Genomic DNA, 23,278 nt, shown 5'->3' with positions numbered 1-23,278 from the left:
GAAAGGAAGGTGAAATGGTGGTAGTAAAATTAGGAAGTGGAGAACAGAAAAGACAGGTAATGGAGAGGAAGAAGATATTAAGAGGAAAGAGGGTGAGAATAGATGATTTAACATGGGAAGAGAGAAAGATAAAATGGAGACTAATGGAGATCGCGGAGATAGAAAGGAGGAAAGGAAACAATGTATGGACGAGCTGTGGAAGGATAAAAATCAATGATGTATGGTGGAAATGGGAAGAGGAGGAAGGTGTGCTAAAAAATTGGAAAGGAGAAATTAGAGAAGGTATAGAGAAAATGAGGGGGGAAGAAGGGGGTATGAAGACAGGAATGGAGGAAAAAAAGGGATAGAAGAAGGGAGAAGAGAAGAAAGGAGGAAAGGAGGAGGGGAGAACAATAGTAAGAAGAGAAAGGAGGAAGGAGAAAGGGGGACGGAGGAAGGAAGGAGAAAGGAACAGGAGAGAAAGGAAAAAGGAGGGGAAGTAAGAGAAGAATGGAAGATAGGTTTTTGGAATGTGGCAGGGCTGAAGAATAAGGAAGAAAAGTTCTGGAAGGAAATAGAAGATTGGGAGGTGGTGGTGATGATGGAAACATGGATAGAGGAAAGGGGGTGGGAAGCGATTAAAAAGAGGTTACCGAAAGGATATAGATGGGAGAAGCAAGCAGCAAAGAAGAGAAAGAAGAAAGGAAGACCGATGGGGGGAATGATCATGGGGGTAAGGGAGGAGAGGGGAAAGATAAAAGTATCAGGAATGGGAGAAAAGGCGGAGGGAATAATGATGGCGGATTTAGAAGTAGGAAGAGAGAAGTGGAGGGTAATAGGCGTATACATCAACGGGGACATGGAAAGGAAATTGGAGGAAATGAAGGAATGGATGGAAGAGAAAGAAGAAAATAAATGGACGATTGTGGGAGGAGATTTCAACGCAAGGACAGGTAGAAAGGGGGGGGGGTGATAGGAGGGGAGGAGGAAGAAGAAAGAAGATCAAAGGACAAGAAAGTTAATGAGGAAGGGAAGAAGTTGATAAAGGAGTTGGAAGAGGTGGGATGGGGAATTTTTAACGGAGGGATAAGAGGGGATAGGAAGGGGGAGTACACATATACAGGAGGAAGAGGGGAATCGGTAATAGATTACGTGGTGGGAGAGGATAGAGTAAAGGAAAGAATAAAGAGAATGGAGGTGGGAGATAACATAGAATCGGACCATCACCCATTGATTGTAACGCTAGAAAGAAGAGGAGGGAGGGGCTGAAAAGGGAAAAAAGGGGGGAGGGAAAAGGAATAAGAAAAAGAGGGAGATGGACAAAGAGGGGAGGAGAAAGAATAAGAGAGGAAATAGAGTGGGGAGAGGGGTGGAAGGAGGGGATTGAAGAGGAGCTAGAGGAAAAAATAGGAAGAATAGAAGAGGAATTGAGAGAAGGAGAAAAAGAGAGTGGAGAAGGGAAAAGGAAAGGGTGGTGGGACGAGGAATGTGAGGAGAAGAGGAAAGAAGTGAGGAAAAAGTTAAGGGAATGGAGGAAAAAAGGAGGAGGAGGAGAAGGATATAGAAAAGTAAGGGCGGAATATAAGCTAATGTGTAAAGAGAAAAGGGAGGAGGAGAGGCTAAGATGGTACAAGGAGGCGATAGAGGCAAGAACGGAAGGAGAGGTATGGAAGATTATTAACAGGGAAAGGAAAAAGAGAGAAGGGGTGAATGAGGAGATAAAGGCGGAGGAATGGAAGGAATACTTTATGGATTTATTGGGAGGGATAGAGGTAAAAGTGGTAAGAGGAGGAAAAGAAAAAGGGAGAGGGATGAGGAGCAGGAGATAAGCAGGGAGGAAGTGAAGAGGATGCTGGGAAAACTGAAGAAAGGAAAAGCAGCGGGGGAGGATGGGGGTACCAAGTGAGGTATGGAAATATGGAGGGGAGGAGGGTAGAAGAGTGGGTATGGGAAATGTGCAACAGAGTATGGAGAGGAGAAGGATGGCCGGAGAGGTGGAAAGAAGGGATAATAGTGCCACTGTTGAAAAAGGGAACGGGGAATAAAGTGGAAAACTATAGAGGAGTAACATTGATGCCAACGCTATACAAGATATACGTGGGGATTTTAACTGAAAGGTTAAAGGAAGAAATGGAGGAGAAGAATATGATACCGGAGAGTCAGACAGGTTTTAGGAAGGGAATGGGGGTGATGGATAGTATCTATGTGTTGAACTATCTGGTGAATAAGAGGGTAAACAAGAAGGGGGGAAAGGTAGTCGCGGCATTTATGGACCTGAAGGCGGCGTTTGATTCGGTAGATAGGGAGGTGTTAATGGAGGCAATGAAGAGGAGGGGAGTGAGGGAGGGATTAAGGAGTAGGATAGAAGAGGTGTACAGGGAAACGAGGAGTAAGGTAAGAGTGGGGAAGGAGGAGGGAGGAAATTTTTGGACGGCAAGGGGGGTGAGGCAAGGTTGCCCAATGAGTCCGCACTTATTCAGTTTGCTGATAGCGGATATAGAGGAAGTGCTAAGAAAAGGAGGTTGGGGGGGGGTGAAACTGGGAGGGGAAAAGGTGCATTGTTTGGCGTACGCAGATGATATGGTACTGTTGGCGGAGGATGAAGAAGGGATGATACATATGTTGGGGAAAATGGAAAGTTATATGGACAAGAAAAGGTTAGAGGTGAATGTGGATAAGACAAAGGTAATGAGGTTTAAAAAGGGAGGAGGAAGAATGAAGAGAGTGGAGTGGAGATGGAAAGGAAAAAGGTTAGAGGAAGTGAAAGAATTCACATATTTAGGGTATAAGCTACAGAGGAACGGGGGGCAGGAGGCGCAGGTAAAGAACAGAGTTAGGAAAGCAGGAGCTGTGATAAGACAGGTGTGGGGAATGGGAAAGAGAAGGTTTGCAGGAGACTGGATGAAAAGAGTATGGCTAATGGAAAGGTTGGTGAGGACGGTGTTGGAATATGGGGCGGAAATATGGGGATGGAAGGAGAGGAGAGAGGTGGAGGCAATGCAGGAGCGATGGATTAGGTGGACGTTAGGAGTAGACTGGTGCACGCCGGGGTATATGGTAAGAGAGGAGATAGGAAAAGACAAATTTAGGATAAGGGCAGGAAGGAGGGCGGTAGGGTATGAGAGGAAGTTGGAGGAAGGGAGGGGAGGAAGTTTAGCGAGGAAATGTTTTGAGGATATGAAAGAGAGGATAAGGGGAGGAAAGGAAAGAACGATGTGGGAGGAAGAGAGGGGGAAATTCTGGGAAGAAAGAGGAATAGAGGGGAAAGAGATGGAGGAAAAAAGGGGAAGAGGAGAGGAAGTATATGAGGGGTGGGAACAGAAAGACAGGGAAAGGCAGAAGGAGGAAAGGTGGGAGAGGATAAGAGAGTCGAGATATAATAGATGATATGGGGAATGGAAGGAGGAGGGTTTACCGGAATACCTGAGAAAGGGATGGGGGGAAAGTAGATGGAGAAGGATAATCAGGTTCAGAATGAACAATGAGATGAGGGGGGCGAGATACTGGGAAGAAGAGGGGAAAAGAAGGTGTAGGTTATGCGGGATAGAAAATGAAACATGGGAGCATGTGATAGGAGAATGTGGGGGAGAAGGGGGGAAGGGAAACTGGTGGGAAAGAATGAAGGAAATACTGCAGGAAGGAGGAGAAGGGGAAGGATGGATGAGAGAAATAGAGAAAAAGAGGGAAGAGGGGAGAACGGAAGAAAGGAGGGAGGGAGGGGAAAAGGAGGAAGGAAGGATGAGGAGGAGAATGAGTGAGGTATGAATGAGGTGGTGGAGAATGTATGGGGAATCGGAAGCCGAAGCGAAACGATAGGTAGGGACGGCTCTTTCTCTCTCTAAAGTAGTAGATAAGTAGGTTAAGGTAGAATTAAGTTATTTGTAAATTAGATGTAAGAGTAGAGTTAAGAGTAGATATAAGTAACATTGTAAGAGGTTGTAAGGTTGGGGAACGCTCCTTCAAAAGCGCCTTCAATCCCTTAGGGGGCGAATAAAGAATTGAATTGAATTGAATATATTCAAACAATTGGACTGAAAAAGTATACTTAATATTATTTATATTTTCACACATAATTCACAAGAAGCAAGAATTTATATTTTAGCCACGTGCTCAGTTTCTTATGTCAAAATTTATATAGAATAATTTTAGCAGAATAATCTGTACTTTCTTTAATCAAGATATAAGATATAAGATGTTTTACGAGAAAATAAGTTATTGTGTTATTTTTTTTGTGCCCCTTAAAAAATTCTTTCATCGTAGCTTTCGTCTGACAATGAGAAGTATTTTTTTTTTGTTTTTTTTTTTTTGCGAATCCATGTAATCCTCGACAACGAAGAAACTTCCCTCGAGAAAGAAAAGCCGCGCTCCTTTATAACTCATCCAATTATGACGGATCCGCGAAACTCACACTCTGCGATTTTTCTTTTGTTTCAGGAGTAACAAGTACCTGCAAAAATCGTCCATCAGCCGCGTCTGCGCCGTCGGAGGTTTTTTTATTAGCATTCCGGTCTTCTTAACCGGTAAGAACACGAACTTGCATTTCATATGCCTTTTTTATTTTACTCGAATTACGTGCGAAAATTATATAATTTAGAGAGAGATTGTCAAAGTGTAAAACACAATTAAAACAGATTTAAACATGAGATTCAATTCTGAAAATACATTAAGATATATGCCATTTTATTTGTCTTATATACGTATATATAATAGTTATCGATATCATCGATTTAATTAGCCATCAATTAATTAATAAAATCATTAATTATTATTATATTATTTATTTTGATTAATTATTATATATTTTTATTTATTTTTATTGTTGATTATTACATATGTTATCCATTTTTGTATTTTGTGTGTATCAATGGGGGACCTTAGGTATACTGTCTTACGACTTAACCCACTGGTCTACCATTTCCACTTCATAATAATTCTACTAATCAATGTAATTAATTAATAAACATAATTCGAAATTAATTTAAATACAATTAATTTAATTAATTTAATTAATAATTACAATATTATTAATTCATAATTAAATTAATAAATAATCAGAATATTTTATTCATGAAATTAATAAATAATTAGAATATTATTAATTAAATTAATAAATAATTCGAATATTATTAATTAAATAAATAAATATAATTATAATAGTATTAATTAATAATTAAATTAATTATATATAGTAGTTAGAATATTATTAATTAATAATATAAAATTAATAAATAATTGAAATATTATTAATCAATTATAATAATTCAACTAATTGATCTAAATGTTTATTGATCCATTAATTAATATCTGCGCAGGCATGATCCTGTACACATTCATCCAATTCCACTCGACACCGGCGATCGTCACGTCAGTCTTCATCGGCCTCGGCATCGTGTTCTGCGGATGCGCCATGGTCCATAACGTCTTCGTGTGGCAGAAAGTGAGTGAGAGACCTGGAAATACATTTTTTTTTGTCTCATCCTCCTTCCTCTCTCTCTCTCGTATACTTAACGCGACTTAACGGCGTGCGAATTCTTTCGATCATCGCGATATACGCGGATCTTCGCCAGGGACCACCGGCCCCTTTATTTTCTCGTATTTCACGAACCGCCTGTGCATCCTCTTCCTTTCCTTCGCTCTCGCCTTCTCCTTCCTTCTACGCCCTTAATTTCTCTCTCTCTCTTTCTCGCTTGCCGCCTCATTAGCATATCCCGCAACGGTCGATGTCATTATCACGCTATTATTTACGTCGGTGATCATTCTACCGTGTAATTCGATTCCAAACTGGATCCGTGTATACGCGAATGCGCGAAGTGTAAAGCGACGTGTTCGACGTCGGGTTTTCGATATAGAGAAATGAGAAAAAAAGATTGAGATAAACTATTTGATCATCCTGCGAGAGCCGACACATTTTCGCGTTATGTAATTATTAAGCGGAAGATTTTATGTGTAACTGCATTAGCTCGTCACTCGGCTTCCTGTGCGTTGTGATAAATTTGCCGTTACATAAATTGCACGATGAGGAGAAGATGAGTTTTCTTAGCTTATCCTTCTTCCGTTCTTCTGATGCTTTCGATAGTATGAGATAATTTCTTTTTTAACATATTTATTATTTGTGATATCGCGTTGTGTTCAGAAATCAAATTGTATTTTTCGGCATGTAGGCTGATTGTGTTTGACCACGAGTTGTTTGTTCGATATCCATTCAAGAATCACGTTATGATTTCGGTATCGATACAGATTATACACGTGATCACCCGATCCTGTACGCGTGATATTGTAAGAATGTGAAAATTCCGGCGTTTTTTGTGCCTGACTCTCGCAGAGAGCAGGCTCTCAGTTCTCGTTCGACTAGCGATCCGAACACAGCGATTCTTGTGTTATCATTCAGCGTTGACGAAACGTTAACGATCGTCAAACATAGTCGTGTATTATCAAAGTTATTAACATTTTATTAAAGACTTTGGATTTAATTGTTATTAGGAGCAGTTTTGTGTTTTTTATTCCTACACATCGACTTAATGCGCGGACTCTCCGAGACAGTGGCCGTAACCGGATATAAACTATATATTAATTAATGTTTGATTCGCAGCACGTTAATTCGAGGGGCGTGTACATGTGAATTAATGGTCCTTCGAGCCGGATATGCGCCGAAAAAACTGTGTCTGCAGAGTGTCGTGTCAAGTCGCGTAGGCGTAAACTGTGTCCGCTCATTCTCGCGTCCCGCTGTTATCGGGATACGAAAAAACGATCCGTTGTTTAATTCAGCACTGAACTATACAACGAGGAATTTCGCGCCGGAAGTGCGCGCGCTATCTCTCTCGCTTTCTCTCTCTCGCACGGCGGGCGGTCTCACACGGCGAGCGGTCTCGCGCCAAATCCTACCCTCTCTCTCGCTCCAACGAAAGCGAGAGCCGGCCCTCGTGTTTTCGACGTTTCGCAGTGACCTTACTTTTTTCTCAAATTTCCGCTTTGGTCAGTGGCTATCCGTAGTGAAAGAATTCTACGCGTCGATTTAATATTAATACAATATCAGTACCGTTCATATCCGTGAATCATGTCGGATTTCGAGAACGGTCTCATCGCGATACGTGCGACCGTTCAATTTATGTCTCGGATAGCAGTGAATTATAAGAAGGCCGGCAAGGAGAAATTTACGATTACGAAGACTAAGCTTCGCATGGAGCAATTACGGGAGCACTGGCAAACTTGCTGTAAGCAGCACGTCGAGCTCCTGCAGGTCGCTGACAAAGACGATCTCCAACATGATTACTTCACTGACGACGAAATTAGCAAAGCTGAAGCGGTGTTCGAGGACTCGCAAGATTTCTTAGCAAGCCTACTCGACAAACAGGAGCTACGTACTCCATCTGACGCTGATCAGAGTTCTATCAGCGTCCATCACCCGTCTGGTCACGGGTCATCAGCCTTCGCGCTACCAAGGATCACCATTCCAGTTTTCAAGGGCGAAATGACCAAGTGGGAGAGCTTCCGAGACACCTTCCAGGCTTTAGTCGGCGCCAACGAAACTCTCTCGGACGCGCAGAAGCTACACTATTTGAAGTCGTTCATGGACGGGGATGCTGCGCTTCTGTTGAAGCACATCACGACTTCTGACTTGAACTACGCTGGAGCTTGGCAGATTTTGTTGGATGAGTATAACAACGCACGGTCTCTAGTCCATGCGCATATTCACGCGTTCGCGAGTCTCACTGTAATGAAGACCGAAAACGCTGCCGAATTAAAGCTGTTGCGCGATACTGTAACCGCGTCGTTATCGGCATTATCAAATTTAGGCAGAGATACCGATCAATGGGACGACTTGCTTGTGTACATCGTCACTCAAAAGTTCAGCTCGCGTACTCGTACCGAATGGAACTTGCGTTTAGGCGCGTCAACCGATTACCCTACATTTAAAACACTTCGCGAATTTATTACGGAACGTCTTCGCGGCTTATCTGATCTTGTGCCTCTTGTAACTAATTGCGCTACCGCCGGCTTGTCCGCGCGTTCCGATAAATCGAATAAAATCAAGGCAACGGTTCATAACACTACGGACCGTAAGTGTCCTTGCTGTCAGGGGAATCATTTCCTGTCATTTTGTCAGACTTTCCGAAAACGGTCGCTAGACCAACGCGGGCAGCTCGCTAGACAAGCTCGCGTCTGCTTCAATTGTTTAAGACCCGGGCATTTTCCGCTAAATTGTCCAAGTGAGAAGCGCTGTAACTCTTGTCAACGCGCTCACCATTCATTACTTCATCGCGACAACATCGGCGTAGCAATCGCCGACGCTACGGATCGAGAAGGTACGAAATCGCGACACGAATCCGCGGCAAATAAAGCGTGCGAAGCACAAGACGCATTTAATGACGCCTCCACCAACGTAGCGACTAATTATACCGTATCTCTAGGTGCGCGATCTCAAGCTCCGATTCCCGTCCTTCTCGCTACCGCTCGGGTCCGACTTCACACGGTTGAAGGACGAACTGTACAGGCCCGCGCTCTCTTCGATCAAGGCTCGACACATAGCTTTATTTCGGAAGCTCTCGCACAGAGATTACGTCCGACGCGACGTCGCGCGAATTTACACATTACCGGTTTCGGGGAAGAATACTCTGGCATCGCGCGAGCACAAACGAGTCTTCTACTCGAATCGTGTCTCCGTCCTGGATCACGACTGCCGATTTCAGTATACATTTATCAAAAGATCACGGCTTACGCAGCTACTCAAGCGTTTTCCGTCGACGATTGGCCTCACCTGAAAGGCTTAGAACTCGCGGATCCCGATCCGTCAAATAAAGAAAATATTGAAGTATTAATCGGAGCCGACCTCTATGGTTCATTGCTACTCGGGCCAATCCAAAGGGGGCCTCCCGGTTCCCCTACGGCGCAGTTAACGTCGTTAGGTTGGATAGTTTCAGGCCCGGCAAAGTCATTGGATTTAGTATCGCTTCAGGAAGCGACGGTTATGTCTTGTGTGGCCGCTCCATCTCTAGACGAGCTCATTCAAAAATTTTGGGAAACGGAGGAGATTCCCTCTAAAATCATTTACTCTCCCGAAGAGGAGCTATGCGAAACGCATTTTAGTCAAACCCATTCGCGGAATGCGGACGGCCGTTATATTATTCGATTGCCATTCCGAAATAATCAGCCTCCCGTTCTGGGCGATAGTTATAATCTCGCTCAACGGTTGTATTCCAAAACGGAACGACGATTACTTCGCAATAGCGACCTTGCTGCGGAATACAATAAATTTCTCGCTGAATACGAAGTTTTAGGGCACATGGAACAGGTTCGCGATTCCACCTCGCGCCGTCGGCCTGTTTATCTCCCTCACCATCCCGTGATCCGGGAAAGCAGCTCGACAACCAAAGTGCGCGTTGTATTTAACGCTTCGAGTGTCACGTCCAACGGCTTTACTCTGAATGATTGCTTATTAGTTGGGCCTAAGCTTCAAAACGATCTCGGCGGAGTTTTGCTGAATTGGCGTTTCTATCGTTACGTCTATCTGGCGGACATTGAAAAAATGTTCCGTCAGATCCTAGTACATCCCGACGATGTAGATTACCAGAGAATCGTCTGGAGACCGAATCCGCAAAGTCCGGTCCTATCGTACCGTCTCCTCACGGTTACATACGGCACGGCTAGCGCACCGTATCTCGCTATCCGTGTTCGACATCAGCTTGCCGACGATGAGTCTCGTCGCTTTCCGCAAGCTGCAAAAATCCTTAAAAATTCGGCCTACGTGGACGATCTCTTATTTGGTGCGAATGACATCGCGTCCGCTATACAATTGCGCGCTCAGCTTAACGATTTGATGCATTCCGGCGGATTTCACTCGAGAAAATGGGCGGCTAACGATCCACAACTCTTGTCAATTATTCCATCCGGCGATCACGAGTTATCATGCGATCACGCATTTGAAGAAAATACAAGTCTAAAGGTCCTTGGCGTCGCTTGGCGCCCGACCGACGATGTATTCTTTTTTCGAACCACAGAATTCACGGAATCGCGAACCACGAAGCGGACCGTCCTATCATTTATCGCGCGGCTATTCGACCCCTTAGGTTGGGCGTCGCCCGTCGTAATTGTAGCGAAAATACTGATGCAGGATCTGTGGCTTCAAAAAATCGATTGGGATGAGATTATTCCCGCGTCACTTCTGCAAAGATGGCAAGATTACGTTAGCAGTCTTCCTAAGCTTTCTAATTGCCGTATGCCACGTTGGCTTAATACCTACGATCCCGATCACGCGGTGGAGATTCACGGATTCGCCGACGCGTCACAGCGTGCCTACGCTGCTGTCGTTTATTTACGGGTTCGCCACTCGCCTAATCGAATTTCGGTTTCGCTGCTCGCTGCCAAATCAAAAGTGGCGCCCTTAAAAACGATTGCCATTCCCCGCCTGGAACTTATGGCTATCGTACTCCTAGCACGTTTAATAAATCACGTTTTAGGCGTGCTCGAGAATCCGGATATACCGATTTACGGCTGGACAGATTCCACCGTCGCACTAGCGTGGGTCAGTCAACACCCCTCAAAATGGCGAACGTTCGTCGCTACGCGAGTCTCCGAGATTCAGACGAAATTACCGACAGCGAAGTGGCATCACGTGCCGACAATCAGCAACCCCGCGGATTGTGCTTCGCGCGGTATTTCGGTAGAGGAGTTTCGCGTCCACCCGCTGTGGTGGTCAGGCCCGGCCTGGCTAAAAGATCCTCCCGTCTCTTGGCCAGAGAGAAAAAAATTGCAGGACAAATTATCGGACGAAATAGAGTCAAACGTGAATGCCGAAGTTCGCGTCGCTACCGTAGATAATTCAAAGTCCGCTCCGGCAGCGGATATATTCAATATCCACGAAAATTTTACGTCGTGGGGAAAATTGCTTCGCGTCACAGGTCACGTGTTCCGTCTCTTTAGAACACATAAAACCAGCAACAAAGCGAGCGAAATGGCGGCCGGGGTATTGACGAGCCTTGATGTCAAGAGAGCGCGGATCTTCTGGATCCAACGATTACAAGCCCTAAGCTTCAATGCCGAACTCATCGCGTTGCGTGGGAATTCTCCGCTAAGCAAATCGAGTCCTCTGCGTTCGCTAACGCCGTTTCTTGACGAAAACGGCATTATTCGGCTTGGCGGGAGACTCCGCCACTCCTTACTCTCATACGATGAGAGATTTCCGGTGATCCTTCCGCGTCACCGCATTACCGAATTAATTGTCGATCAAGCTCACTTGCGATCCTCGCACGGAGGTCCGCAACTTACTCTACGCGTATTACGTCAAAATTTCTGGATTCTTGGTGCGAGATCTCTTGTCAAATTCCGAATAAGAAAATGTATGACATGCATACGCGAAAGCGCGAGGACCGCAAGTCAGCTCATGGGCGATCTACCGTCACCGCGAGTGACGCCATCGCCCACCTTTTCCCACTGCGGAATAGATTATGCCGGCCCCTTACAAATCATACCGTATGTCGGTCGCGGTCAGACCTCGCGGAAATATTACGTCTGCATTTTCGTATGTCTCGCAACTCGTGCGATTCATTTAGAGTATGTCTCTGATTACTCATCGGAGGGCTTTCTTGCGGCCTTTCGAAGATTCGTTAGTCGACGTGGACTTCCATCCGATGTCTATAGCGACAATGGTACGAATTTTGTAGGGGCCGACCGTGAGTTGCGACTCGCATTTATAAAAACATGTAAAGATCGCGCCGTCCACGATCACCTTGTCACTGACGGTGTACAGTGGCACTTTATACCCGCGGCGTCTCCACATTTCGGGGGACTCTGGGAGGCGGGAGTAAAGAGTTTTAAATATCATTTAAAGCGCGTTATCGGAGGTCATACTCTGTCGCAGTTGGAATTCGCGACTCTTTTGTGCCAAATCGAAGCCTGCCTTAACTCCCGTCCTCTCGCCGCATTGACAAGCGATCCGGACTCCTTCGAGGCGCTCACACCGGGGCACTTCCTGATAGGTCGCCCCCTTTTGAGTGCACCGGGAGAGTCTGTCTTAGAAATTAATGAGAATCGTTTGTCAAGATGGCAAAGGGTGCAGGCCATGCACGAACAATTTTGGAAAGCATGGTCTTCTGATTACTTGCACACGCTTCATCAGAGGCAGAAATGGCGAACGGTAGAACCACCGATTAAAATTAACGACCTCGTAATAATAAAAAACCCTCTGCTTCCCCCCGCTAAATGGGACATGGCCAGAGTCATCGAGACACACCCTGGCCCAGATGGTCACACGCGCGTCGTGACCGTTCGCACCGCGTCTTCAACGCTTAAGCGCCCGATTACTAAAATCTGCCCACTTATTAGAACAGACGAGTAACTGTCTCTTACTCATTGTAAAGATCTGTCAAACATTCCGTCTGCTATCGTTCTATTAAAATTTTAACATACTAGAATTTGTTCATCAGTCCGTTTCGTAGTTTGTACGAGGCGGGCGGTATGTTCAGAAATCAAATTGTATTTTTCGGCATGTAGGCTGATTGTGTTTGACCACGAGTTGTTTGTTCGATATCCATTCAAGAATCACGTTATGATTTCGGTATCGATACAGATTATACACGTGATCACCCGATCCTGTACGCGTGATATTGTAAGAATGTGAAAATTCCGGCGTTTTTCGTGCCTGACTCTCGCAGAGAGCAGGCTCTCAGTTCTCGTTCGACTAGCGATCCGAACACAGCGATTCTTGTGTTATCATTCAGCGTTGACGAAACGTTAACGATCGTCAAACATAGTCGTGTATTATCAAAGTTATTAACATTTTATTAAAGACTTTGGATTTAATTGTTATTAGGAGCAGTTTTGTGTTTTTTATTCCTACACATCGACTTAATGCGCGGACTCTCCGAGACAGTGGCCGTAACCGGATATAAACTATATTAATTAATGTTTGATTCGCAGCACGTTAATTCGAGGGGCGTGTACACGTTGCCATCATTTTTTTTTTAATTTTATTTTCACTCGAAATTTAAAATATTTAGAATCATAAGTCATATATTTAATTTATTATTATGTGTTTAATTATATCATAAATTATCATATTATTATAATAATTATTATTATACATTTATTATCATAATTATTATTTTCATCATATTATTATAACAATCTATTTATTATTATATTATCATATATTTATTATCATATTATATATTATTATTATTGTTGATATTTTTAACTTAACAATTCGCGTTTTTAGAATTTTTATATAATTGATAGTTTTTCTTTCTTGAAGAGTTTATGATTTTTTCAGAAGAAAATTTGACACGAATATTCAAGCAAAACTTGTCCCAAACAAATCAAGAAATATTATAAATATGGTATAATTTAAAAGATGAAAATTATTTTATTTTATTTTATTAATTTATTTAATTTTATATTTTATTTTATTTTATAATTAATTTCATGTCATTACCTTGATATGTGACATTACGTCAGACACGACACATGTGCATGTGCTAATGACACTGACCTCCTAATTCCCGTCACGCTAACGCACTCATTCACGCACCTCTGGTTTGCGCGAATTCCACAAACATACGTGATTCAGACTCTCCTGCCAGGTCACGCTTTGTAGATATTAGCATCCGTTTATCCATTTACATTTACATCAGTCTTATTGCTATAAAAAGCTTCACTTTCTCTTTATCAATTTCTACTTTCTTGACTGTTGAAGCCTTAATTTCTTTTCAATCTCTTCATTTTCCACAACCTTCCCTTCAATTCTTCTTTCATCAGTTGCGGTTGCTAAATTGATCACGTCTTATAATGACTTAATCTCGACAGAAAATAACATAAAATTCGCTTTAAAATTTACTTATTTTATTTTCTTTCAATATCTTTAAAACTTTATTAAACGTCAAAATATAATATAACGTCATTGTGACGTCGAATGACGTCATTTTGCTACTTGGGTAATAAAGTTTTAAAGAGATAGCAAGAAAATAAAATAGCTAGATTTTAAAGCGAAATTTTATTTGTTATTCTCTGTGGAGATTAAATCGTCATTTTAACGTCGAATGAAGTCATTTTGACGTTTAATGACGTCAGTTTGATGTTTAATGACGTCAGTTTGCTATCTAGCGCGTTAACTTTGCGCCTTTCATCCCAAGTAGCAAACTGACGTCATTAAACGTCAAACTGACGTCATTAAACGTCAAATTGACGTCACTGACGTCCAATGACGTCAAAATGACGTATACTTGTTACTAGGGGATACCTTTATGAAAATCCCGTAAATCCTTGTAAACTTTCCTGAAATCATCCGCTTCCTTGCCAACCTCATCTTCGAGAGAAGAAGAAAAAATTACAGGGTAATCTTTTTCACGTTTATCCGTAGGAGAAGACGAACGCGGTGAAGGCGTTTGCTCGCGAGCAGTGCGAGGCCGCGGCGCAGCTGCAACGTCAGCAGCAGCAGCATCAGCAACAGCCGTACCAACAATCGCAAGCAGCAACAGCACCAGCATCATCACCAACAACAGCATCACCATCACCATCAGCAGCTGCAGCTGCGACCGATGCTGCATCCGGGTGGCTCGAAGACGATTCATTCCACCGCCAACCTGCTGGCCCAGTCGGCTCGCGGTCTTCAGCATTCCTCCTCCTACCAGCATCATTCTCATCAGCATCACTCTCACCAGCAACGACACGTGTCCTCCATGTCGCCGCCGTTGCTGCTGTCGTCCCCACATCCCGCGTCGTCGCAGCACAATCATCTGTCGCATCGCGGAGCTGGTTGCTGCGGCTGCAGCAGCTGCCACGCCGCCGACGACGCCCGGGGATCGCTCGCCGCCGAGTCCCGGAGGTGGCGGCGGCAGCAACAAGCTCAACAGGTCGCAGCATCTGCCGAGAGAGACCAGCGGCAGCGTCAGTCCAGGTCTGCCGGCAGCTACGCTCGACTTGAGCAGCGCAGCCACGACGAACAGTCCGCACGAACTGTCGACTCTCGTCTAGAGACCCTGATGGAGTGTTAAAGTGACTCCAGAAAGTCCTAAGGATCGAAGAGACACGAATTTATTCGAAGAGGAAGGCCTCTTGGATCGATCAAAGGGACTAGCTTCTGGAGCTGAAGTGTTATTTGTGAAGAATGGATTTTTCAAGTTGTTCAGTAGACTCTTTCGATCGATCTGAGCAGTGCAACTACCACGAACTCTCGTCTAGAGACCTTGATAGAGCATGAAAGTAACTCCAGAAGGTCCAAGGATCGAGAAAACACGAATTTATTCGAAGAGAAAGGACTCTTAAATCCATCGAAGGGATAAACTTCTGAAGCTGAAGTGTTATTCATGAAGAATAGATTTTTAAAGTTGTTCAGTAGACTCTTCAACGGAAGATGATAGACGTCTCATTTCTTTTAAATTGATATATTCTTGAAAAAATATCAAAGGATGGGAAAAATTTGTACGAAATTTTAATAATCTTAATTATAATTATTTTTAATTACAATTAAATTATATCGGTCACAAATGAAGAGTTCATCACCATGAAGAGTCCATCACTATGAACTATTACGACTTTCGTCTAGAGATCCTTGATGGAATGTGAAAAGAACTGCAGAAAATCTTCAAGGATTGATGAAATTTATATGAAGGAATATTCTGACTAATCGCTTCTAAGCTGAATTGTTGTTTATAAAGATTGGATTTTTAAAATTGATTGAAAATAGACTCTTCACTTATATTTAGATTGATCTATGCTTAAAAAACGTCGAGGAAGACTTTGTTAATCTTTTATTAATCATTATATCGATTATAATTGAAGAGTTTACGTTCACAAACCATTTTATATAAATATATAGCTTTAAGAATCGAACAAACATGATGAAGTTAAATGCCTAATCACGTATAGATAGAACTGATATTGATCTAGCAAGAAGGGACCAAAAATTGCTGACTAAGACTGTCACTGTTCATTTTATTATCGCGTCATCAATGTTACCCCGGCATATTAATTAGACATCATTGCATCGTTAATGTCAATTAATATTTGTACTCCATTTTAAAAGGAGAAAAGCGTATCTCTAAATACTGAACCTACTAAATACTTGACCTATCGAATTATCTCAGGCCTCAAACTTGACGACGATAAATACTCTCGCGAATTTTTTACCCACCGTGTATATAATATATTATTCACGCATCCTCGATCAGCGATCCCCGGAAAAATACCGCCCGGAGTCTTGTTGCCGGCAATTTATCTTTGGGGTTCGTGCGTTTGGCAGGACTTAGTCCCGAACTTAAAACGTAACTATACATATAACGTTGTTGTAAGTGGCGTGTGAGTGCGGAGAGATTAAGGAATTGAGAAAGGGAAGGGCGCCCTTTGCAGCACGAAACGCCGAAAGCAAAAATGCCAGTTGAATTCTCCCGTAGTAGACTTTGTCGACCACCTGAGTAAAGGTACGAAACTTGTTAGTTTAGCTAATTTCTGCAGTTCTTTAATTTGCAAAAAAAATTGCAATATATATTTTTTTATTGATTTTTTATATATCAATATTATATTGATATAATTGCCCATTTTTATTCCATCTCTATTTAATAGAACTTTCACAAAATTGTAGCAAAGTAATTATACAAGATAGATATATTTTAATATCATGCAGCTTTTAGATTATTTTTTAACCAAAATGCTCAGGTAGCAAGCATGCGTCATTTTGATGTCATGAAACGTCAAATGACGTCATTTTGACGTTTAATGACATCAGTTTGCTGCTTAGGTGGGGAAAGAACTTTTTTGGAATTTATCGAGCAGTCCAAATCCATATTGTTCCGGCAATTATCAATGACCTTGAAACTTATACTTTGAAAATCCCCGGGTCATTTATACCAGTATTACTCATATAAATTTTGTTGTCTCCTCCCGAATACATGGTTCTCTCACATAGTCGAAAAGCGTGTCCGAACTGTCTTAATTCTGCTAGTATTGTAACTAACATGATTTAATGACTTGCCGATAGAGTGTTAGTTCCTGTTGACCTTGACGAGCTCCTACACGTTTTTTTTCTCCCATTTTTTTATCGCTACAATATTCTTACAGGCAGATTTCGGCCGCTCAACTAACTATTTATCAACGCGTTCGGAGAAATCGTGTGTGTGTGTGTATGTGTAATATTCTCGAAGAAATTCCACACCGAAACTTGCCGATTTATGCTTTCTTTACGGCTCGTATATCCCGCTATCAGCAGCGGAGAGCAGCAACAGGTTCCCGCAACCTGTTGCGCAACGTTGACGAAAAAAATTCCTTATATACCGAATGTGCGCACGTTGCATTTGCAACGTCGTAAGTATATATTTTCTGGTCACCTGATATCTCATATTCGCGCGATATTTTATAAAATATCAGGTAACCGGAATTAAATTCTCTCTTCGGCGCAATTTCCCAATTATCGAAATTTTATTGAGCTGCAATAAAATTTTGTGGCGCGCGGACAAGGATTTTTCTTTTTTTAGCATGATTAAAATTTATGCGATGTTATAAATACGTGCATATTATTAAGATAATAATTTAATGAGTGCTAAAAATTGAATTCTGAAAGCCGCAAATTATATATATATATATATATATATATATATATATATTTCGCCGAGAGAAATTCCTGTTATCCTGAGAAAAATAATTATTTATCAAAACATTTATACAGGGTGTTAAAAAATTTGACCGACAAATTTATTTAAACTAAAAACGTCGTAGAGAAAAATAGTATTAACAAAAAAGTTTATTTTGAAAAATGATTATTTCTTCTATTTCCCTTTAAAATTTGTCGATCTAATTTTCTAACACCCTATATATAAAATATAAATGTATGTATACATTTCGATACCTTAAAAATCCCGAGGATAAAGAATTGGCACGTATGAATCTTGCCATGTTTTTCCTTATTATTATTATTATTATTAATATTATTATTATTATAAGAGTTTTAACAAGGCTCTGTAATATAAATATAAATTTAACGTATAAGACGGGCAACATTATTATTATTATTATTATTATTATTATTATTATTATTATTATTATTATTATTTGTACTTATTTTGCAGAACCTCTAGTCCTAGAATACTTTCGTTCATGCGGAAGCATAAGACTTTAGAATTCTGATTATCATCATATAATTACGCGATTGAGATAAGATGCTTGAAATTTGCAAACTCGAAATTAAATTTAAGAAAAAAAATTGTATAGATGTGCGTGTGTATGTATGAGTAAGGAATAAAAAATAATTGATTAAAATAAAATACGCGATAAGTAGCATATCAAAAAAGAAAAGATAGGAAGAATCTCAATATAAGAAAATAAGATGATGAATCAAAATAAGCTTTATAAATGTCACAAATTTTGCATATTTATTAATCTGCAACAAAATAATTAATTGAACAAAATAACTATTTCGCTATGATTTTAAATATTTAAATATATAAAACCATTTTGAATTCTATAAAGTCGGTAAAATATTTTAAGCGCATTTAGAAAATTAAGTTTAATTTTATATTGTTAATATATGCGCGGTCGTGAAGGGTTCATTAAAAAAGATCTGCTACTTAAAAATAATAATAAAATATCTGGATATATGTTGTGTGTATATGTATGTATCCGAGAAAAATGCGAGAGCTTCCGTTTTTATCAGTAAAATTCCAATTTCACTTACTTAGCTGAAACAAGAAATGATATTTGCGCATTAAATTTTAGTATTAAGGATAAAAAATGTTATTTCATAATTTATAGTATAAAACATCTTTTCGAATATAATAAAAAATAATATCCAAAATTATTTTAATATACAACAATGTTTTTTTATATATAAATTTGGAATATTATTTTCAATTTGTGTATAAAATCTTCATATGTATTTTACGATATATACATACATATATACATATACATTTGCGATGTTTATAGCAACTTCCTGTACAATTGAAAAAAAGAGAAAGTAGAGAAGAGAAAATTTACATCACGATATGTTCCACTGAACCATAATAAGTAAATCGTACGGAAATGATTTACGTAAACATGTTTGATAATCGATAATGATGTGACATAATATGCTTTCGTTGTAATAAGTACGATCCCTATTGAGGAATCACATTCTGTGAAACTACCGTAAAACACAGGTATATTGCGCAAAAATACACGCAATAAAAAAAAGAGAAATATAGAAATATTAAATTTTAAAAACGTATGACTACACTAAAAAAATAAGCGAATTTTAGATCTGCGAATAGAGATATAAATAGAAAAAAATAAAATGTTGGAAAAGTTTTTTATGACAAAAATAAGCCTTGTTTTTTTCAGATATTCAATATCTTTATATTTTTTTATTACTGTAAATTGATTTTTCATTATTTTTAATTTTTTGGATGATATATTTTGAATAATAGTCTCATTAATTAATTAAATTACTTTCAAAAAAAATTAATGAAAAATATAAGAACTTCAGTTTTTTTATTATGTTAACAAAAAATAAAGTAAAAGAAAAAATAATATATTTTAAAAATAATGAAAAAAAAGATTTTTTCTATGGTTTTTATTTTACATCTCTATCTATCGCAAATATAAAGACAGAAAGAATAAAAATAAAGTACCTAGTCTCTGAAAATTTGATCATGATATTATGACCAACGTTTTTAATGTCCGAAAGTGCTTTACTATTTTACATAATTGTAATACTGCTTTGTTGTAACGAGAATGTTGAGTAAATTTTTACTTGCATTACATTCAAGTAAACTGAGAACGACTCGGCTAAATATATATGTACATAATGGAAAGAATATATATATGTATATATATATATATATATATATATATATTCTAGAGATGTGTATTTTTTTGAAACGGGCAGGATAAGAAACTGAAAATATGTAAATTGTTTTGCCGCATTTGTAAGTAGTGTAGTGATAATGCATTTGCAAGTAATATAGTGTGTAACTTAATCATGCGAGTAAGTTATTCGTGTTGGGTCCACATATAATACACATATAGTACAAAAGTGTTTTAGCTTTATGTACTGATAGTTGTTATGTAATAACAGTAGAAATATATATACTTGCTATGTAATTAATTAAAAAAGAAAAAAATAAATTATTCTGAATATATATGTATATTGTTGCTATAGATTATTTTTAATCATGATATAAATATATATTCGAGTATGATATATTTTTTGTTTATATCAATATTTTCTGCATATCATCATAAACAATCATACAATATTAATAATAATATTTTGCAAGTTTGTCTCTCTCTCAGGAACCAAATTGGTGGAACTATTAATAACTTTATGATCAATTTTTTAATTAATTATACTACGTAAAATAGAATAAAATTTTAAAAAATTATTAAAAAAAAAAATATATAAATATTTATATATATATATGTATATATAGATTCTTCTTCCGTTTTATATAGATCGAGCAAGAACAATACAACATACAATATATCATACATTTTTTCTGCATGAATTATTTATACAATTATGTATATATATTATTCAACTATATATAAAAAATATATATACAATTTGTTGAGAAAAATATTACAAAAAGAGACTCTATATATATATAGTCTAGATACAATTCTTTATCGCTATATACATAATATTAAACTTTGCTATCATCATGTTGTCCTTTATAGAAAGTTAGTAAACTGAATCTTACTAACAATAAGTAGCTGGAGCCAGAATTAAAAATTATGCTAATCAGATGCCTTCTTACAGGCATCACCATATTCATTAGGAACTTCTTGCATCATTTATGGTAGATGGTACTCTCACCTCAATACCATCTAGTTCTTCAGTCATTATGATTTGACATCCCAATCTCGATCTGCAATTGAATAGATTGCAAAATGACATTAAACGTAAATAAGTGTTTTGTTTTAAATATCAGAAGTTGTATAATGAAATCAGAAAAAGAAACTGAAACGACTGATTTGAATAACAAATAACTGAAGATGTTTAATGATTCCGCTAAAGGCAAATTTATTTTTCTTTAGGGATGCATGGCATAGGAAATGTATTAGATACAGGAATTCATGAATGAATGCAACGGACATTATACTGTAAAATTTGGAGTGTTTTCTTCTGCGTTTTACGATCTCTCATTAACATAAAATATATACTTTTCGACCAGAATAAGAGAAAGAGAGTCAATTCAAATTTTTAAAACGTACGTATCAGTTAACTCATATGCCAAATCCAACATATCCGTCTCCTCATCTGTAGGTTTGTTTGGAAGATTATCGTAAACATTCTTAGGGAAAATTAAATGACATGTGCTGCACGTCAGGGTTCCTTCGCAAGCACCTGTATTTTCAAGACGAACAATTTTCTTTCATTGATTAAAGTAATACATAATCATTAAGAATAAAAACAAGATTTTCATACCATAGCCATCCAAGTCAATATCATTATTCACAACAATATCTAGGATACTATCTCCCACTTTCCCACTTGCTTTTATCCTCTCTCCGCTGGTTTTAACAAATGTTATACTAATCCTGAAGCAAACAGAAATTTATTTTTGTATTTGCCGACATTTAAAAAATCAATTTATCCACATCGCATTCCCAGAGAATTAATTTTTTTAACACATCTACAAACTAAATCATATAGTATATACCTAATTATAATTATAATATAAATTTTAATTAATTATTTACGTTTTGCTAAAGTAAAATATATAATCTATCTAAACAAATTTATCTATATATATTTTTATTTAGATAAATAAATATTTTTCGCTAGACTATATCTTACTTATATATATATATATATAATCTTTTTTGCACAGTCATTAAAATTTCTGCATCAGCAGGAGAAAGGTGTCAAAATCTGACAGTTCTCACAATTTTAAATTAACAATGCTAATTATGTCAACGCTAATCACTTTGCAACAGGTTGCAAGGAATTAAGGCTTAAAAACTCGACGTACTCACTTGACTTGTATTTTTTACTTACTCTTTCTTCTTGGACAGCGGTTGCGTGGTGGACAGTTGATTAGTCGCGCATTTGACATAATTTGGGCCGAGGCCGAAGAAGGACCTGGACAGTCTCTGCAGCTTTCGCACCAGTGCCATTATTTGAATGTCCGAATATATATTAATTCAATCGAGCGTCGTCGAATAATAAATAGTTCCAACTGAAGAGGTTACACTCACGCGCTGAATGCATGCATGCCACGTTTGAGCTATTTTTTTTCTTTTTAATATTTATTTTTCTTTAACCTTGTCCACGTTTTGATAATGACGAGACGACGGGGATGGACCTTGCGCGAAAGTCGCGACCAGTTACGAAACGCGGCACGTCACTTTCCCTTAATTATGCATGTCCACGACCATCAAAGTCCACCACGCGACTGACAGTTCGACGACTAAACTGATCGAGGATCCAGAACGATCGTTTGTGTGCATTCGTATTTCGTATTATTAAGGTGTGTTCGGAAATCCTGCTTAAGTAAACCGATTGACCAATTAGAAGAGAGGTCTCTTTTCTGATTAGTCAATAGGATTCTTTTCCAATCTATCAGCAGGGCGGATTTTTCATTTTAATTTAAAAATATTTTTTATATTTATAAAATATAGAAATAGTTTTAATTTTTAAAAGAAGCCTTACATTGGATAATATTTAAACGTAATTATTTATAATTTATATAAATAAATTATTTTGATGAACTTATATTTTATTTTAGCAAAATATAAATTAAAATTTACATTATGATTATTCCAAGTAGCAAACTGACGTCATTCGACGTCCAATGACGTGTTTGCTACTTGGATATAATTGATTTGCGCAGGATGTATTTTAATTAGTGCGAAAAATTTTAAAGATGATTTTTTGTCGAAAATTAAAAATTATTACATTTTCCTAGAGGGAGATAAAAATAAAATTTTTAAAAAATTGATAAAATTCTTTTTATTAGTGAAATATCCACCAAGTTCTATCTTTTTAATTTGTCTAAAATTTGAGAAAAAAAATAAAAATTTTATTTTTACCTTCCTCTTTAGAAAAGTAATTTTTCAGGGAGAAGAGTATGTTTATATAAGAAATCGTCCTTAAATTTCGACAAAGAATTATCTAAAATTTTTTGCTCTTATTTATACATCCTGTATACTATATTATTTAGTTCATAAATGTGTAAAAAAGAAAAAATTCTCTGAATGTGTGAGTAGATGGACAAATTTTTTAAATTTGTCGACAAGTCTCTGAGAAAAAATAAAAGAGACAATTTATGTATTCTTATAAAACCATTTAATAAAATAACGAGATTCAAGGAAATAGACAAAGAAATGTTGATAA

General features: G+C 38.6%; 2 protein-coding genes across 3 annotated transcripts in view; one reads left to right on the top strand and one right to left on the bottom strand.

The window, feature by feature from the left end:
• LOC114934565 (uncharacterized) overlaps positions 1–19,572 on the top strand; it is a 46,965-nt gene extending 27,393 nt beyond the window's left edge. Inside the window, 5 exon segments of the mRNA XM_085485406.1 lie at positions 4,414–4,499; positions 5,292–5,416; positions 14,330–14,436; positions 14,438–14,726; positions 14,728–19,572. Coding sequence (XP_085341532.1) covers positions 4,414–4,499; positions 5,292–5,416; positions 14,330–14,436; positions 14,438–14,726; positions 14,728–14,943 — 823 coding nt within the window. The 3' untranslated portion in view covers positions 14,944–19,572.
• Positions 18,301–22,372, bottom strand: Fdx2 (Adrenodoxin-like protein 2, mitochondrial Ferredoxin 2). 2 transcript variants are annotated; one of them, XR_014925333.1, is made up of 5 exons: positions 21,941–22,372; positions 21,368–21,480; positions 21,154–21,286; positions 20,644–20,807; positions 18,301–18,638 (listed from the first exon to the last, which is right to left on the bottom strand). XR_014925333.1 is itself a non-coding variant. In XM_029299154.2 (4 exons), the coding sequence occupies exons 1-4, from the start codon at positions 22,057–22,059 to the stop codon at positions 20,714–20,716; spliced, it is 459 nt and encodes a 152-aa protein (XP_029154987.2). In that variant the 5' UTR covers positions 22,060–22,372; the 3' UTR covers positions 19,570–20,713. The 2 variants fall into 2 exon arrangements, 1 of the variants encoding a protein (XP_029154987.2); XM_029299154.2 differs by lacking the exon at positions 18,301–18,638 and having other exon boundaries at positions 19,570–20,807.
• Between the last annotated feature and the right edge of the window lie 906 nt (positions 22,373–23,278).

The sequence above is a fragment of the Nylanderia fulva genome, unplaced genomic scaffold (genome assembly GCF_048542155.1).
Source record: "Nylanderia fulva isolate GAGA-0341 unplaced genomic scaffold, ASM4854215v1 Scaffold368, whole genome shotgun sequence".
Classification (NCBI taxonomy): domain Eukaryota; kingdom Metazoa; phylum Arthropoda; class Insecta; order Hymenoptera; family Formicidae; genus Nylanderia; species Nylanderia fulva.
Note: the sequence above shows the minus strand (reverse complement) of the source record. Positions and strands in the feature narration are given on the sequence as shown.

What these genes read in the sequence shown, in the direction of transcription:
- Fdx2 (XM_029299154.2), bottom strand. Translation starts at nt 22,059, where the DNA reads ATGGCACTGGTGCGAAAGCTGCAGAGACTGTCCAGGTCCTTCTTCGGC. An exon ending in CCGCTGTCCAAGAAGAAAGA is followed by an intron (nt 21,481 to 21,940) that starts GTAAGTAAAAAA and finishes TGTTTGCTTCAG; the next exon opens with GATTAGTATAACATTTGTTA. An exon ending in TATTGACTTGGATGGCTATG is followed by an intron (nt 21,287 to 21,367) that starts GTATGAAAATCT and finishes TTGAAAATACAG; the next exon opens with GTGCTTGCGAAGGAACCCTG.